This window comes from Dendropsophus ebraccatus, chromosome 14 (genome assembly GCF_027789765.1).
Source record: "Dendropsophus ebraccatus isolate aDenEbr1 chromosome 14, aDenEbr1.pat, whole genome shotgun sequence".
Taxonomy (NCBI): domain Eukaryota; kingdom Metazoa; phylum Chordata; class Amphibia; order Anura; family Hylidae; genus Dendropsophus; species Dendropsophus ebraccatus.
In genome coordinates, this window is record NC_091467.1 from 8,935,888 (window position 1) to 8,954,097 (window position 18,210).

At 46.7% G+C, this 18,210-nt stretch overlaps 2 protein-coding genes across 8 annotated transcripts in view; one reads left to right on the top strand and one right to left on the bottom strand.

Annotated features, from left to right (window-relative positions):
- ZBTB46 (zinc finger and BTB domain containing 46) overlaps positions 1–18,210 on the bottom strand; it is an 87,620-nt gene that overhangs the window by 43,070 nt on the left and 26,340 nt on the right. The gene's annotated exons all lie outside the window — the stretch shown is intronic.
- The window catches only part of TPD52L2 (TPD52 like 2), a 46,963-nt gene that overhangs the window by 10,242 nt on the left and 18,511 nt on the right, over positions 1–18,210 (top strand). For 4 of the 7 annotated variants that reach the window (XM_069952204.1, XM_069952211.1, XM_069952207.1 and 1 more), the window contains exon 1: positions 13,052–13,142. The exons of 2 other annotated variants lie outside the window; for them this stretch is intronic. In XM_069952204.1, the coding sequence (XP_069808305.1) occupies positions 13,124–13,142 (19 nt within the window). In that variant the 5' untranslated portion in view covers positions 13,052–13,123. Of the gene's footprint in view, positions 1–13,050; positions 13,143–18,210 lie in introns of those variants that run through there. One more of the 7 variants, XM_069952205.1, reaches the window with a different exon arrangement.

Sequence of the window (18,210 nt, forward strand, 5' to 3'; positions counted from 1 at the left end):
GAAGTAGTTTTAATGTTATGGCTGATCGGTGCATAACAGTGTTAGTGAATTATTATGTCATTCACATTACGGCACTGAGCGGGGGGAAGATCTCTATATGGAATGGCATCTAGCAATAGCAGTTGTCACCCAATATCTAGATCATTGCGCCCCAACCTGCGGCTTGCCAGATGTTCCATAACTACGACTCCCAGCCTGCGGTGAGTTGCAGTAGCTGCAGAGCCGCAGGTTGGAGTCCAATGCTCTATGGAGAGCGACTATAACTGCAGGCTGCAAGGCATGCTGGGAGTTGTAGTTCTGCAGCAGCTGGAGAGCCGCAGGTTGGGGAGCACTGATCTAGTCGGTGAAATATTCCATAAATGCGACTAATAAATGTTTCAGCAAATGGAACAGATTGGAAATTATTCATTACCATGGAAGCACGGATTATCGCTGGCGCTTCTCGGTATGGGTGGCATCGGCTGACTGACCTGTTCGCCTATGGCCCTTTTTCATCTGAAGGGACTGACCTGATTTTCTCTATAGGTTACAATCTGCAAAAGCAATGGCGTCATTTATGTGCAGTCCCCGATTAACACATAAGAAGAGGATGGAAATCTAGGACCTACCCCTTTGTAACAGAAGGGTTAATCGCCAGGGACTGAGAAGGTGCCAGGATGAGGGCAGATTAGGAAGATATTCTATATGACAGATGGCTAGAGAGAGAGCGGTGGGGGAGAGAGGAAACTAACCCCCTTCTGTAAGGAGAAGTGGGAGGCCGTACCTCTACCAGATGGAGGGGAACGCTATTTCCCCATTAACTCCATCATTACCGTGGAAAAAAAATAGAAAGAGAAATGTAAATCATTGCTTCCACCCTTAAAGGGTTAAAGTACTGGGATCCAGTTCTTTGCTAGGGGTATGGAGACCTTGTGGAGAGGATGGCCTCACTGAGGAGGATAGCAGGAGGGGGATTTTGATGATAAAATGACCTTCATCCCACCCCCACACCTTATCGTCACAGTCACAGCCGTGTGACTTTGGGAAGGTCCCTTTAGGGGGAGACTGAGACATGAGGGAAGCTGCAGAGAGGACAAGTGCTGCCGGTGGTGGTGGGGGGAGTACTGTGTATGTGACTCAGTCATCAGTATAGATGGGGGTACTGTATATGTGACTCAGTCATCGGTATAGATGGGGGTACTGTATATGTGACTCAGTCATCGGTATAGATGGGGGTACTGTATATATGACTCAGTCATCAGTATAGATGGGGGTACTGTATATGTGACTCAGTCATCAGTATAGATGGGGGTACTGTATATGTGACTCAGTCATCAGTATAGATGGGGGTACTGTGTATGTGACTCAGTCATCAGTATAGATGGGGGTACTGTATATGTGACTCAGTCATCAGTATAGATGGGGGTACTGTATATGTGACTCAGTCATCAGTATAGATGGGAGTACTGTATATGTGACTCAGTCATCAGTATAGATGGGGGTACTGTATATGTGACTCAGTCATCAGTATAGATGGGGGTACTGTGTATGTGACTCAGTCATCAGTATAGATGGGGGTACTGTATATGTGACTCAGTCATCAGTATAGATGGGGGTACTGTATATGTGACTCAGTCATCAGTATAGATGGGGGTACTGTATATGTGACTCAGTCATCAGTATAGATGGGGGTACTGTGTATGTGACTCAGTCATCAGTATAGATGGGGGTACTGTATATGTGACTCAGTCATCAGTATAGATGGGGGTACTGTATATATGACTCAGTCATCAGTATAGATGGGAGTACTGTATATGTGACTCAGTCATCAGTATAGATGGGGGTACTGTGTATGTGACTCAGTCATCAGTATAGATGGGGGTACTGTATATGTGACTCAGTCATCAGTATAGATGGGGGTACTGTATATGTGACTCAGTCATCATTATAGATGGGGGTACTGTGTATGTGATTCAGTCATCAGTATAGATGGGGGTACTGTATATGTGACTCAGTCATCAGTATAGATGGGGGTACTGTATATGCGACTCAGTCATCAGTATAGATGGGAGTACTGTGTATGTGACTCAGTCATCAGTATAGATTGGGGTACTGTATATGTGACTCAGTCATCATTATAGATGGGGGTACTGTGTATGTGATTCAGTCATCAGTATAGATGGGGGTACTGTGTATGTGACTCAGTCATCAGTATAGATGGGGGTACTGTATATGTGACTCAGTCATCAGTATAGATGGGGGTACTGTATATGTGACTCAGTCATCAGTATAGATGGGAGTACTGTGTATGTGAATCAGTCATCAGTATAGATGGGGGTACTGTATATGTGACTCAGTCATCGGTATATATGAGGGTACTGTATATGTGACTCAGTCATCAGTATAGATGGGGGTACTGTGTATGTGACTCAGTCATCAGTATAGATGGGGGTACTGTATATGTGACTCAGTCATCAGTATAGATGGGGGTACTGTATATGTGACTCAGTCATCAGTATAGATGGGGGTACTGTATATGTGACTCAGTCATCGGTATATATGGGGGTACTGTATATATGACTCAGTCATCGGTATAGATGGGGTACTGTATATGTGACTCAGTCATCGGTATAGATGGGGGTACTGTATATGTGACTCAGTCATCGGTATAGATGGGGGTACTGTATATGTGACTCAGTCATCGGTATAGATGGGGGTACTGTATATGTGACTCAGTCATCGGTATAGATGGGGGTACTGTATATGTGACTCAGTCATCGGTATAGATGGGGGTACTGTATATATGACTCAGTCATCGGTATAGATGGGGGTACTGTATATGTGACTCAGTCATCGGTATAGATGGGGGTACTGTATATGTGACTCAGTCATCAGTATAGATGGGGGTACTGTATATGTGACTCAGTCATCAGTATAGATGGGGGTACTGTATATATGACTCAGTCATCGGTATAGATGGGGGTACTGTATATATGACTCAGTCATCAGTATAGATGGGGGTACTGTATATATGACTCAGTCATCAGTATAGATGGGAGTACTGTATATGTGACTCAGTCATCAGTATAGATGGGGGTACTGTATATGTGACTCAGTCATCAGTATAGATTGGGGTACTGTATATGTGACTCAGTCATCAGTATAGATGGGGGTACTGTATATATGACTCAGTCATCAGTATAGATGGGAGTACTGTATATGTGACTCAGTCATCAGTATAGATGGGGGTACTGTATATATGACTCAGTCATCAGTATAGATGGGAGTACTGTATATGTGACTCAGTCATCAGTATAGATGGGGGTACTGTATATGTGACTCAGTCATCAGTATAGATGGGGGTACTGTATATGTGACTCAGTCATCGGTATATATGGGGGTACTGTATATATGACTCAGTCATCAGTATAGATGGGGGTACTGTATATATGACTCAGTCATCAGTATAGATGGGAGTACTGTATATGTGACTCAGTCATCGGTATAGATGGGGGTACTGTATATGTGACTCAGTTATCGGTATAGATGGGGGTACTGTATATGTGACTCAGTCATCAGTATAGATGGGGGTACTGTATATATGACTCAGTCATCAGTATAGATGGGGGTACTGTATATGTGACTCAGTCATCAGTATAGATGGGGGTACTGTATATGTGACTCAGTCATCAGTATAGATGGGGGTACTGTATATATGACTCAGTCATCAGTATAGATGGGGGTACTGTATATATGACTCAGTCATCAGTATAGATGGGGGTACTGTATATATGACTCAGTCATCAGTATAGATGGGGGTACTGTATATGTGACTCAGTCATCAGTATAGATGGGGGTACTGTATATGTGACTCAGTCATCAGTATAGATGGGGGTACTGTGTATGTGACTCAGTCATCAGTATAGATGGGGGTACTGTATATGTGACTCAGTCATCGGTATAGATGGGGGTACTGTATATGTGACTCAGTCATCAGTATAGATGGGGGTACTGTATATGTGACTCAGTCATCAGTATAGATGGGGGTACTGTATATATGACTCAGTCATCAGTATAGATGGGGGTACTGTATATGTGACTCAGTCATCAGTATAGATGGGGGTACTGTATATGTGACTCAGTCATCAGTATAGATGGGAGTAGAGCATTGCAGCTATTGCAAGGCTAATATTCGCATCATGTCTATTGCAATGTTCTTCCAACTTGGGGCTCTCCAGCTGTTGGAGAACTACAACTCCCAGCAGTCCATAACAGCCTTCATCATACATATGCTGGACAAAGGGGGCGAAGGTCAGGAGGTCATCTCTTCATATAAGGTAGATGTAGAATATACTGTGGATAAAGGCTGGGACAAGAATTAGTAGCCTTGGTGTCTATTTATCTATACAATATAAATATATATATACTGTATATAAAGGGTGGGCTGCTATATATATGTCTCTACCCATATATAGATGGAGTATACGGCACAAAGTGGATGAAGGTTATGTACAAACATGCTCTTTCAAGCTCTCTATTTGCTCGAGTATTGCGGCACTTGATAGCAGTTATGTTGGCTGCTGTCATAGCAGTGATTGGCCGGCTGTATCAGGTGACCTGGGTGTATATAGACCCAGGTCTCTAGATGCTTGACTATAAAAATAACCTCAATGGACATAAACATCTGGCATACAGTCTAACCAGTATTTATGCTGTATATAGTAAGTTATAGTCTCTGATCATCCATGGTATATATACTGTATATAGCAGGTCATGGTCTCTCATCATCCATTGTATATATACACTATATATAGTAAGTTATAGTCTCTGATCATCCATGGTATATATACTGTATATAGCAGGTCATGGTCTCTCATCATCCATGGTATAGATAGCTCACTACTAAAAGCAAGATACAGACCCAATACAGATATGAAAATCGCTAAGAGCAGCCCCCCAACAAAAATAAAAATAATGAGGCTCTTGATTACCATTTGCAACTAGTGTAAACCATCCCCCCACGATAAGGTGGCCTGATGCCGAGGATACTAGACCTGACACCTCACTAGATATATATGTGTATATTACACATATACACACACACACACAGTGTCCAGCCCTATGCAGGTGTCTGAACGCTGCGTCTCCTGTGATATCAGCTGGACATATAGGAGAATATATGTAAGCCCCCATGTTCTGGCGTCGGGGGGCACTTGACTAGGTCTGCGTATCTCCAGCTTTGTCTCTGTCTACTTCACCTTTCTATATCTGGATATTATCTGTGTTCTTTTGTCCTTCCTGCGCTCCCTTACCCCTCCTCCCCCATAGACAGACACCAGCTAATTGCATTACTCCCCCATCTTTGTGCGGGCAGAGCGCTGCGGCTCTTCAGGGGTTAATTCATCTCCCATTTCTACCTTCCCCCATTCTCTTCCCCTCTCTGACCTTTCTACTAATATCTTTCGTCTCTCTCCTCCCCACCCCCTTCTTATCTCTCCCTGGGGCTGTTTTCCCCCCTTCCTTCCCCTACCTCCCCTCCCATCCTCATGCCTTGGTTTCTATTCCTGGTTTAGCTTTCAGAGCTGACCCCCTTCCCTTTGCTGCCAAACCTGCAGTTTTCTCCTCAGCAGGTGGGGGGTGTGGGGGTACGGCACTGGTAATAGTGGTGGGTGGGGGATTGGCATTGGTCAGAGCGGCTCACATCGCATACTTTCCCCCAGCAGAGCAGATGCCGCCTTGGCACTGCCATCTCCAGCCGTGTAAAGGTGTCTGCACCACTCGCTGTTACATTCCTACTTCACACATATGTTCTCGCACACAACCCAGTAAAAACCAGGTCAGCTCGGCTGGATGGCACAGGCGTGCCAGGCTCAGGGAGGCGGCAGCAAGAAATACAGCATTTTGTCTTGTCAGTTGGAGCAGAAAGCTGTATATAGGGGTGGACGGCCGGCGGCACTGAGCCTCTTTGAACTTCTTTGGATTTTCACATTTTAGCTCAGCACATCCTTGTCCCCGAGGGGTTATCGTGTCCTTGACCCCAAGTATTAGCAGTTCCCTGTCCCCAGGTATCAGACCACCTTGCCCCTCCAACTGTCATTGTGTCCTCACCCCCCCAAAGGGTTACCATGTCCTTGTTTCTCAAGTATCGTGTACTTGTCCAACCTCAAAGTGTCAGCATGTCCATGTACCCCAATTATCAGTGGGTCCTTGTCCCCCAAATGTTAGTCTGTCATTTTCACCTACTGTGAGCGTGTTCTTAAGTCCTAACGTGTCCTTATCCCCCAAGTGTCAAGAAGTCTTTTTCCACCAGGTATGAGCACGTCCTGTAAAATTGTCTGTGGTTGTGGATCAATTTTAGGGCCTATTAAATCCTATGTGTGCATTCATACCATCCATGCCGTGATCCTTGCCGCGAAAAAATAGGACAGGTCATAGTGCAGATTGCAGCACTGATGCCTCCCCCGAAATTACGAAAAACCCTTGAAAAATACTGGACATGTGAATGAGTACCTAAAAGTCAGCAAGTCTTTATCCCCCAAGAATCAGTGTCCTTGTCCCGTAAGTACTAGCATGTGCTTCCCCAAGGGGGGAGATTTTGGTCATGTGTCAGGGCTCTAGAATGGATTGGAATATTGACTTACAGAGTAGCTACCTCCAATAGGTGGAACTCAAGAGCCAACTTTCTTCTTTTAGTAAGTTAATATGTATACATTTTCCCAGAAGGCATTGCCTGGCCTACAAAACTTCCTACACCAGAATGTAAAGGCCATTTCACAGAAAACGAATACGGACGATAATTGCCTCTTGTAATCAAAGACAACGATCAGCCGACATGAACAATGTCTGCTGATGGTTGTCTGTCGTTTGTCTTTCAACATGTTGAAATACAAATGACTAATGGTACTTTTACACGGAGCAATAATTCGCCCGATTAACGATTTTGAATGAACAATGTTTTTTTTTATAACGATCAGCGTTTAGACGGAACGATACATCGTTAAAAATCGTTATGCGATCATTTTGCGATCGTTTAAGCCTATCTCACACATAGGTGAAATCGTTGAAAGACTGTTTACACTGAACGATCTGCGATTTTTTCGCGAACAACCAACGATAATTTGAGAACATATTGAAAGATCAAAATGAACGATTTCTCGCTCATCGTTTGATCGTTCGCTGCGTTTACACGTACGATTATCATTAGAGTTCGATCGTTATTGTGCAAATTTGAACGATAAATCGTTCTGTGTAAAAGGACCATTAGATAGCAACGATCTGCTGCCATCGCCCCGTGGAATAGAAGAGGCGGCAGCAGACCACCGTTATCTGCTATGGGCTGCCTGGAATCTATCGATCGCCTTACCCTTACCTGCTTGCCACCGACGCGTGTAATAGTGCTGTCAGCAATCGGGGAAGGAGGGGCAAATGAGTTGCTTGTTTGCTCCTTTCCGTCGCCCTGTGTAGACTTCTAAGTGTCAGCATGAGCCTTGTTCTGGGCTCTTATTCTGTTAGCCATTAGTGTCATACTTTAGGTCCAGACCAATAGCACACACTGGCAAAAGCCTATGGCTATCTTCCCTGACCTCCTCATAAGCATGCTTACTCATCTCAGCCGAGAGTCCATATGCCACCAGGCCAAGGAACCAAGGATACAATAGTTGTGTTCTAACATCCCTATAGCGGACCATAATGTAAAATCATATAGTATGTATACATATCAGTCGGAGAATGGAACCAGAGTTTCAACATAAGGCACCGTTCACACAGAGCAAAACTGGCGGAATTCAGCAGTGAAGAATTCCTCAGAGCGGAGAGAGGAGGCGCGCGAGCCTCCCTTAGACGGTCATTATGACACAGGCTGCTGGGATTCTGTGGCGGAGAATTCCCCCAGTTTTGCTCTGTGTGCACGGAGCCTAATGCTGCGTTTACACTGAACGATAATTCGCCTGATCGTACGGTTAACGATTTTGAATTAACGATTTTTTTTTTTTTATAACGATCAGCGTTTAGACGGAACGATATATCGTACGGAAAAATCGGAAAATATCGTACGGAAAAGTTTTGCGATCACTTAAGCCTATCTCGCACATAGGCTAAATTTTTTGCGAACGACCAACAACGATTTAAGGAAATGTTCAAAGATCAAAATGAACGATTTCTCGCTTGTCTCTTGATCGTTCGCTGTGTTTACATGTACGATTATCGTACAAATTCGATCGTTATCATGCAAATTCGCACGATAATCGTTCCGTGTAAATGCAGCATAAGGATGACCAATATTCATCATCAATAAAAGATATAATATATCTGAATAATAACTTATATATGATTTGGCCTGAGCCTCGTTTATAGCATTTAACTCCTTCCTCTCCAGGCGTATAGTGCTGCCGGAGTGGGGACGCACCTTTGGCTGCCGTAGGTGGTGGGGGTGGTGCGGGCTTTGCCCTTTGTTCTGCATCGGGTGGGGGGCGGCACACCTGGAGGGAGGGGAGCAGGTCAGGAATTCTCAGGGTCAAAGGAGGATTTGTACCTCCGGGACGTGGATGGGGGAGGTGGGCTGGGGCCTGAACACCAAGAAATAAAGACCTCATTCAAGTATAAGTATATAGATACCGCTGAACATAAAGTACTGCATCACCCCATATATATATATATATATATATATATATATATATAGCCCATAATGTGTACTAATAGAGCAAGGGGTCCATGGGACAGAGGACTGCACACACAGGGTATAAGTACTTAGAATGGGGTTACACGTTGACGCATATAGATTTGGGGGGATTTGAAGATGGGGTTATATAGTACGGATCACAAACGATAAGAAAGTTTTAGAGTTCAGGGGGTAGATGATAAACATATACCGGGTATAGATTTTACTGGGTGTATATTATCTTTTTTTTTTTTTAATTCTTTATATATACGAGTATCAGGCAAACGGAGGCGAAACGGCCAACATGCCCCCTCGACCTCCACAAAACAATACGATAAAACAAAACAAGAAATATGCAAGTATGGTGAAGCAGTAGGCAAAGAATGGCATCTGCATAATAAGTCTCCAGACAAGTGAGCTCTAGGAGGCCCCCTAGGGTCATGCCAGGTCCACCCCATTCACCCAACAATTTGTTATATTTTGTTTGTAGCAGGCAAAGAGAGACACGATAGAGAAGAGAAAGGTCCAGAAGCGGAGAATAAGGAAAGATGGAGAGAAGAAGCAATGGGGGACAGGGGGAGGCGGAAGGGGGGAACCAAGAGGGTGTATATTATCTTAGATTACGGGTGACCATGATGAGGGTAGGCGATTGGTGTAGATCACTGTTGTCAAACTCAGGCCCTCCAGCTTTAGCTGTCCAGGCATGATGGGAATTGTCATTTTGCAGAAGCTGAAAGGCCTGAGTTTGACAGGGTAACACAGTGACAGAGGGCCACAGAGTTTTAGTTCGTCAGGACGAGGTCACACAGTAAAGGGTGTAAATGGAAATGTAGATAGTCATGACAAGGTGACACAGAGTTGGATGTTAATGGAAATAAATGGTCACGATAGGGTGACAATGTGACGGGTATGAATGGTCATAACAAGACAACATGGTGACAGGAGGAGATTGCCAAAATGGGTCGACATAGTGGCGAGTTATAATAGAGTCCTATGGTGGCAGGTGTGACAGGTGCGGATGCTCACGACTGGGCAACATGGTGGTGGATGTAGGGTTAATAGTCATAACAGGGTCACTGTTATGTTGCATACAGATAGTCTTATACCGTTTACATTTGCCACTGTATAAAACCAAGTCACATGGCGGTAGATCTAGATGGTCACACTGTTTTATTCAATGGCAAATGTAGAAAGTATATAGATGGTCAAGACAGGTTTATACGATGGCAGATGTAGACAGTACAGGACTGGAGTGTATAGGGTGGATGGTCATGTCAGGGTATCACAATGTCTTGTACAAAAAAGAACAGTACATGATCTACACTAAACGGGTTAATGCAGGTATACAGTGTTCCAATGGAGAAGTAAGGGGACAGAGAAGAGGAACTCGCCACCACCCACCTGCTGGCGGTCTTTTTTTTTAGGGTGTTAAAAAAAAGGGGAAGGCTGCACTTCTGTTACATCATGTGGATATGAAGCCCTAAAGAGGAAGAGTCTATTCCCAATTCTGCTGCTCACCGCCCCAACACCCCCCTCCGTCACCTGGTATACAGAATAAGGAACTTACATCTGCAATTATACTGAATGACAAGAAATGTAAGATCATTAGAAGCTGCTGCAAAACTCATGATGGGAGTCGTAGCTTTGCAAAGTTTGCAAGAGTTTTTTTTTTACTTTTACAGGGCATGCTGGTAGCTGTAGTTTTGCAAAGTTTTAAAAGTTTTGCAACACTTTTACAAGGCATGCTGGGAGTTGTAGTTCTGTGACATATGGAGAATACTAAATTTGATTAAGGGAACAGGAAAAACGATCAAGCTTACAATACACTGCTTGTCTTTCTCAGACAACCCCTAACATTAGACTGCATTGTTGCTATCTCTATGGCACACGTCTCCAGAAATGTGACAGGGGCAGTGGATCTGCGGTGTCAGCCCATTCTCTTTGCTCTGACTCTCTCTAGTGGTTAAGGCTGGTATATTCCAAGACAGATTATGGCTACTGATAAAGTGCCGCCCCGAGAGGAAGCCCTGGATGTGGAAAAATTCCAGAAAAACAGCCTTTGGATCCTGGCAGCGAGCACTCAGGACGCTGCAAGGCTACAAGCCACAAGTCAGGTCATCTTGCTGAATGAACAAAAACAGGAGCGACAGGAAAGACTTGATGAATGTCATTGTATAGCCTCAGGGGGGAAAGATGATAAAGGAGTAGCCAGACTGAAATCTCTAAACACTGCAAAAGGGTTTTCTGGTTTTAATACATGAAAAGATTAACCAAGGCATTGAGAAGAGTCCTATACTGTATAAGATGTTGCCCTTGTTTCTTGGCCACCATGGACACTTATCCCCTATTCACAGGGTAGACAATGAAAGGAGCGGCAGCCGAGCATGCCCACTGTGGCTCTATACAGGCCGGAGCTCCAGGATTCTTAAGATGTAAGGCCATATTACATGGCACAATTTTCCTTAGAGAGCAAGTGCAAAGTCCAGCAATTGCTTCGCCCATGTTCCCTGCTCGCTGCCTGTGCTATTAGACGCACAGTGAGTGGTAGGGGCTGCCCGAATGATCGTTTGGGCTACCCATTGAAGTAAGCGGTCAGCTGCTGTCGCTGCTTCTATTACAGGGAGCAACGCACAGCAGACCACTGCAAACATTTAGATCTTTCAACATTTTGATAGCTCATGATCAGCCAACATTGTGCACGTAGGATGAACCTGACCTTTCAACCTGTCCTATTACACTGAATGGTCGGTAATCGGTTAAGTGAGACCAACAATCGTTTAGTGAAATAGGGTTTTAAGGGTCAGACCACTAAGTCTGAGAACTAGTATACATTGTTTAATACATTTTAAAGCGAATGTATTATCAGGTTTATCTGTGCTTTATTTTTTACCTGCAGCAGCGTGGTCCTTGTTTTGAAACACCGCCCGGTTCCCGCGCTGGGCCTGCGGTCTTTCCCTGAGCACCAGCCGCCCCTCAGTGTGATGAAACCCTCTCCCCTCCGTGACGCGGCTCCATTAGAATCAATAGAGCTGCGTCACAGAGGGGGATATCACCATGTGTGAAACTGGCCTAAAGGTTATGTCATTCTTTGATTCCACAAAAAAAACAACCTACACGCTTACATTTACGTAACCTCGAGCATGAAAAACTGCAACTGACTCAAAGTAAGAAAGAAAAAAAAGCCCTGCGGGTGCTGATCTGCTCGTGTCTCTCGGCAACCAAAACCAAAACCAAAAAATGTAGTACTTTTCCACACCGTGTTATGTGTGACACCGGCCTTGGGGTTAAATTATTAATATTTACCGAAACTCTTCTGCGTATAACTATGTCAAATATGCGTACACTGTGTATGGCGTGGCGTCACTATAGCACAAAAAGAGTAACGCGAGTCCTCTCTGGCTTTATGTGCAGCCTCTGGACATGGGGGAGAATCAACCTGCTGTGGGCGGTTCTCTGTGATAAGGACGGGGTAAGACAGAGTACGATTAGAAACACACTGGTGTATACTGGTCACAATACCCAGCCTGATGACCTGACAGCAAGGAGAGACTGGGAAATAGTGAATAGTACAAATCGAAAGAAAGAATAAACCTGCCCGATATAAACCTAGAGACCAGGGAGCGATGTTACTGTAAGACCATTGCTTACAACTGCTGGAAAGCAGACAATATACACAGGCTTAGGCCGGGTCCACACGACGTATAACACCAGCCGTTCTGTGACCCGGCCAGGTTCTTCATTTCTGGTGAGTTCGGATGCGGGTGCACGCTCCATTGTGTGAACTGATGTGTGTTGTGTGGCTGCTTTTCTATGGCCGCTGAAAATTTACTTGTCCGTTTTTTGTGGGGCTCGGATGTAATTCCGTCCGGAGCGTATACTGTGTATATACGCTCCAGCCGAGATTCCATTCATTCCTATACAACGTATGTTTTGTATAAATCACGCCCGTTGTTGCAAATTGCAACAACGGCCGTGATTTTTGCAAAACATATGGTGTGTGAACATGGCCTTAGCGGGATTAAAAACAGGCTCCTGATGATGCATCCCCATCCCTGATGTGAAGAATCATTGGGAAACAACAAGATAGGGCATGCTGGCTGTATTTCTTTTAAAACAGCTAAAGGGTCACAGTTGCCTAGCAACAGATGGGTGACCACCCAGGGTCTCCGCCCTCTTCTACCATAAATGAGAATTTCCCTTAGTAGGGTGCACTGTATAATGAATCTGTATGGCAGTGCCAGTGTGAGCTGTATAGTGAGGGAGGGGCTGTCAGCTCTCTGTCCTATGATATATAAGGCCAGCCTCGCACTGTCAGGCTCCTGGAGCAGTGACACTCGCACTGTATTTGGCCACTGATAGAACTAACCAAGACAATGGCGGCTTTCCTCACAGCTCGGCGACACGGCTCAGGAGTGACGTCATATACACGGGACAGCTTCGTCAAGTAGCCCCGCCCAGACGTAGAAACAACTTCCGGTCAACGAAGCGATGGATCCCGGCGGGCAGGGTGAGCGGCTCCGGGGCTGATATATGGGGGCGGTGAGGGGGGATTCCGGTCTGGCCGCGCTCCTGGCTCAGATAAGGGCGGGCACAGCTCGGTACCGTGCCCGGAGGCGGCGCTCTGTCACTCCTGGCGGGGATGGCGATGCTGCTGTCAGTGGGGAGGGGCGCCGGGGGCGGCCACTATTATACGGGACAAATCATCACGACTGTGGGGAGCGGGATGAGGGCGGGCAGGGCCCTTTACTTAGGGGATCAGTGTATCACGTGACATGCGATTTAAGGGGAGACGTGTCATGTGATTTTGTGTAGCAGTCTGACATTATATGGGGGGCTGTCAGTGTCATGGGATATTAGATGGGGAGGGGGGCTGTCAGTGTGTCATGTGACATTAGGTGGGGCTGTCAGTGTCATGGGATATTAGATGGGGAGGGGGGCTGTCAGTGTGTCACGTGACATTAGGTGGGGGGGCTGTCAGTGTGTCACATGACATTAGGGGGGGGGGGCTGTCAGTGTCATGGGATAATAGATGGGGAGGGGGCTGTCAGTGTGTCATGTCACATTATATGGGGGGCTGTCAGTGTCATGGGATATTAGATGGGGAGGGGGCTGTCAGTGTGTCATGTGACATTAGATGGGGAGGGGGGCTGTCAGTGTGTCACGTGATATTAGGTGGGGAGGGGGCTGTCAGTGTGTCATGTCACATTATATGGGGGGCTGTCAGTGTCATGTGACATTAGATGGGGAGGGGGCTGTCAGTGTGTCATGTGACATTAGATGGGGAGGGGGCTGTCAGTGTGTCATGTGACATTAGATGGGGAGGGGGCTGTCAGTGTGTCATGTGACATTAGGTGGGGCTGTCAGTGTGTCATGTGACATTAGATTGGGAGGGGGCTGTCAGTGTGTCATGTGACATTAGATTGGGAGGGGGCTGTCAGTGTGCCATGTGACATTAGGTGGGGAGGGGGCTGTCAGTGTGTCATGTGACATTAGGGGGGGGGGGCTGTCAGTGTCATGGGATATTAGATGGGGAGGGGGGCTGTCAGTGTGTCATGTGACATTAGATGGGGAGGGGGGCTGTCAGTGTGTCATGTGACATTAGATTGGGAGGGGGCTGTCAGTGTGTCATGTGACATTAGATTGGGAGGGGGCTGTCAGTGTGCCATGTGACATTAGGTGGGGAGGGGGCTGTCAGTGTGTCATGTGACATTAGGGGGGGGGGGCTGTCAGTGTCATGGGATATTAGATGGGGAGGGGGGCTGTCAGTGTGTCATGTGACATTAGATGGGGAGGGGGCTTTCAGTGTGTCATGTGACATTAGATGGGGAGGGGGCTTTCAGTGTGTCATGTGACATTAGATGGGGAGGGGGCTTTCAGTGTGTCATGTGACATTAGATGGGGGTGGCTTTCAGTGTGTCATGTGACAATAGGTGGGGCTGTCAGTGTGTCATGTGACATTAGATTGGGAGGGGGCTGTCAGTGTGCCATGTGACATTAGGTGAGGAGGGGGTTGTCAGTGTGTCATGTGACATTAGGTTGGGGGCTGTCAGTGTGTCATGTGACATTAGGTGGGGGGGTTGTCAGTGTGTCATGTGACATTAGGTGGGGGGGCTGTCAGTGTGTCATGTGACATTAGGTGGGGGGGCTGTCAGTGTGTCATGTGACATTAGGTGGGGGGGCTGTCAGTGTGTCATGTGACATTAGGTGGGGGGCTGTCAGTGTGTCATGTGACATTAGGTGGGGGGGGCTGTCAGTGTGTCATGTGACATTAGGTGGGGAGGGGTTTGTCAGTGTGTCATGTGACATTAGGTGGGGAGGGGGTTGTCAGTGTGTCATGTGACATTAGGTGGGGGGGCTGTCAGTGTCATGGGATATTAGATGGGGGGCTGTCAGTGTGTCATGTGACATTAGACGGGGCTGTCAGTTTGTCATTAGACGGGGCTGTCAGTGTGTCATGTGACATTAGATGGGGAGGGGCCTTTCAGTGTGTCATGTGAAATTAGATGGGGGGGCTGTCAGTGTGTCATGTGACATTAGATGGGGGCGGCTTTTAGTGTCATGTGACATTAGGTGGGGTGGAGCTGTCAGTGTGTCATGTGACATTAGCTGGAGGGCTGTCAGTGTGTCATGTGACATTAGATGGGGCTGTCAGTTTGTCATGTGACATTAGATGGAGGGCTGTCAATGAGTCATGTGACATTAGATTGGGAGGCAGGGTCAGTGACATGGGAGGGGCTGGCAACATGTCTACAAGTGAAGGCATGTCATATGACATTAGATAGGGAGAGCTGTAGGATTAGATGGGGAGGTGCCAATGGTGTCATGACTGTTAGTGTGTTGTGACAGATGGGGAGGCGAGGATGGTGGGTCGTGTGACATAAGGTGGGGATGGTGGGTCATGTGACATGAGATAGGGAGGCGAGGATGGGGGTCGTGTGACATAAGGTGGGGATGGTGGGTCATGTGACATTAGATGGGGAGGGGCTGGCAAAATGTCACATGACAATAAATTAAGGCACGTCAGGTGACATTAAATGGGGAGCGCTGTAGGCATAAATGGGGAGGTGCCGACGGTGTCATGTGACATTACCTGGCTGTTAATGTGTCACATGACATTAGATGGGGTATTACAGTGTGGCAGACACGGTGGGAGGGTGATCAGATGTGACACTGGTCTGGTGCTTACATCAGGAGGGTACTGCTGTAGCTGCTGCGCTACGTCCGGGCGTGGTATGATGGGGTTAGAGTTCTCACAACTATGTGGCCGTGTTATCTCGGAGCAACATTTCTGTAGTGATGGAATGGCTGCAGGAAGCTGGACCTCCCTAATGACGGACAGGCTGGGTCCTCCACACCCACGCCCCATCTATCAACCTGATTCCACTATAACAGTCATCCCTGACCAGGGTCTGTCAAACACTACAAGTCCTAGCATGTCCTGATGGTTACATCACTGGGCTCTACTGCCAGGGGAGAAAGGAGTGATAATGAGAGGAATTCCCCCCCCCCCCCCCCCCCAGGTCCGGATGAGCGGATCATCACTATCATCTCTGCCCTCATTACATGTAAGCACAGTGACTGCAGATGGGAGACTCGTACAGATTTATTCGCATGCAGTAGATTAAAATAATTACTGCAGTGATCTCCCTGTCCGACCACAAGAAGGATCCTGGTGCAGGGAAGCTGCAATGATGCTGTCCCCTGTCCCTGCCATCTGTCCCCAGAGAGGACGCCGCTATACCCCTGACATTACTCAGTGCTGTAACAATATAGAGCTGTGGGTGAGCAGAGGGCAGAGAGAGTCTATAATTCTGGACCCCAAGTGTCAGTATAGACTATATACTGACACTTGGGGTCCAGAATTGTGACACGCTGCCACTTGGGGTACAGGATAGTGACACACTGCGGGTACAGGACAATGACCCACCGACACTTGGGGTACAGGATAGTGACACACTGACACTCTGGGTACAGGACAATGACACACTGACACTCTGGGTACAGGACAATGACCCACCGACACTTGGGGTACAGGATAATGACACACTGATACTCAGCGTACAGGACAATGACACACTGACACTCTGGGTACAGGACAATGACACACTGACACTCTGGGTACAGGACAATGACACACTGATACTCTGGGTACAGGACAATGACACACTGACACTCGGGGTACAGGACAATGACACACTGACACTCGGGGTGCAGGACAATGACACACTGACACTCGGGGTGCAGGACAATGACACACTGACACTCGGGGTGCAGGTTAGTGAGATACACTCAGCTCCATTACTCTGGGTATCGCCTCCTTCATCTCCGCTGGGCCGCCCTCTGCAGTTTCCGGGGATGAGTAAACATCTAGTCCATCTGGAGCCCGGTCACACACCCTGTAATCTGCAGTCACTCCCTCCTAGTAGTAGTGATTCTTCTAGTAAATCTGAGTGCAGATGATGGGGACGGCAGCTTCTGTATCTGTGGCCTGCAGGGATGGGATACATCCCAGTCATCGGCAGAACTGACTAAGGCCTTTTGCACACTAATGCATCAAACTGCACTGTCTATAGGGCATAGATATTCTCAGTGGGTATAATCTGGTCTCTTGTACACTATACCTGCAGATATTGCCTCACTGACAGTCTACATACATCTAGTCCTCCCTGAATACACGTGTGTGTCATTATCGTACATCACATACATGATCACACAGCAAACTGTAAAGGATGTACAGCTATAGATTGTGTGAGACATGGCAGGTCAGTATCCACTTCCCTTTCTCTTCTCACATCAGTGTTGTTTCCTCTGGGTCGTGTATTTATTGTGTCACTGTATCTTGCTATAAGTGGCCAATACATTCTTGTTACTTACATGTTTCATACAGGAAGGGAACAGGAAGGATGAGTCCGGCCTCTTGTATCATCTCACCGTTTATATGGTGCACATAAATAGTGTAATGGGATGATGCATGTAATTTATGTAAGATTTCTTGGCCAGGCTCTTGTTTTCTGAAAGCCTGACAGGAGTCCCCTGCTCCACTTGCAGAACAATAAGCCAGGGATGCTTTATGCCTCCCTGACTTACTGTTAGTAGATTCTGTCCATTGCACTAAGCCTTATTGCTAACACTTTGGGGATACAGAAGTAGTTTTCTCAATGATTTCCTTGAGAGGACAATATAGAGGGTCCATCTAGTGACACATTGGTTCATGATATAATAACAGGGGGTTTTGCTATATGTATGAGGCCTTCTATGGGGTCCCCCAGTCCCTGTGTAGCGTGCCATAAGCTTGTCAGTGATGTCTGTGTCATTCTTGGTGTGTGATCTTCAGGCTGGTTCGGAGCTAGGTTTACTATGATGGCCGTTGTTTGCTGTTGGCTCATCTCTCGGACGTTCTTATCTGGCCGCTGCCTGTTTGTGTAGGATGTGTCATTCAGGGAAATCTAATTTCCTTGCTTGCACGGAATATGTCTGTCTGCAGATAGATCTAATGATCCTGATCAAATCAGACAGCGCCGTAACGTGAAAGACAGGAACAGTCTGCTGCTGCGGAGAGTGGGATGCTTCCTGTA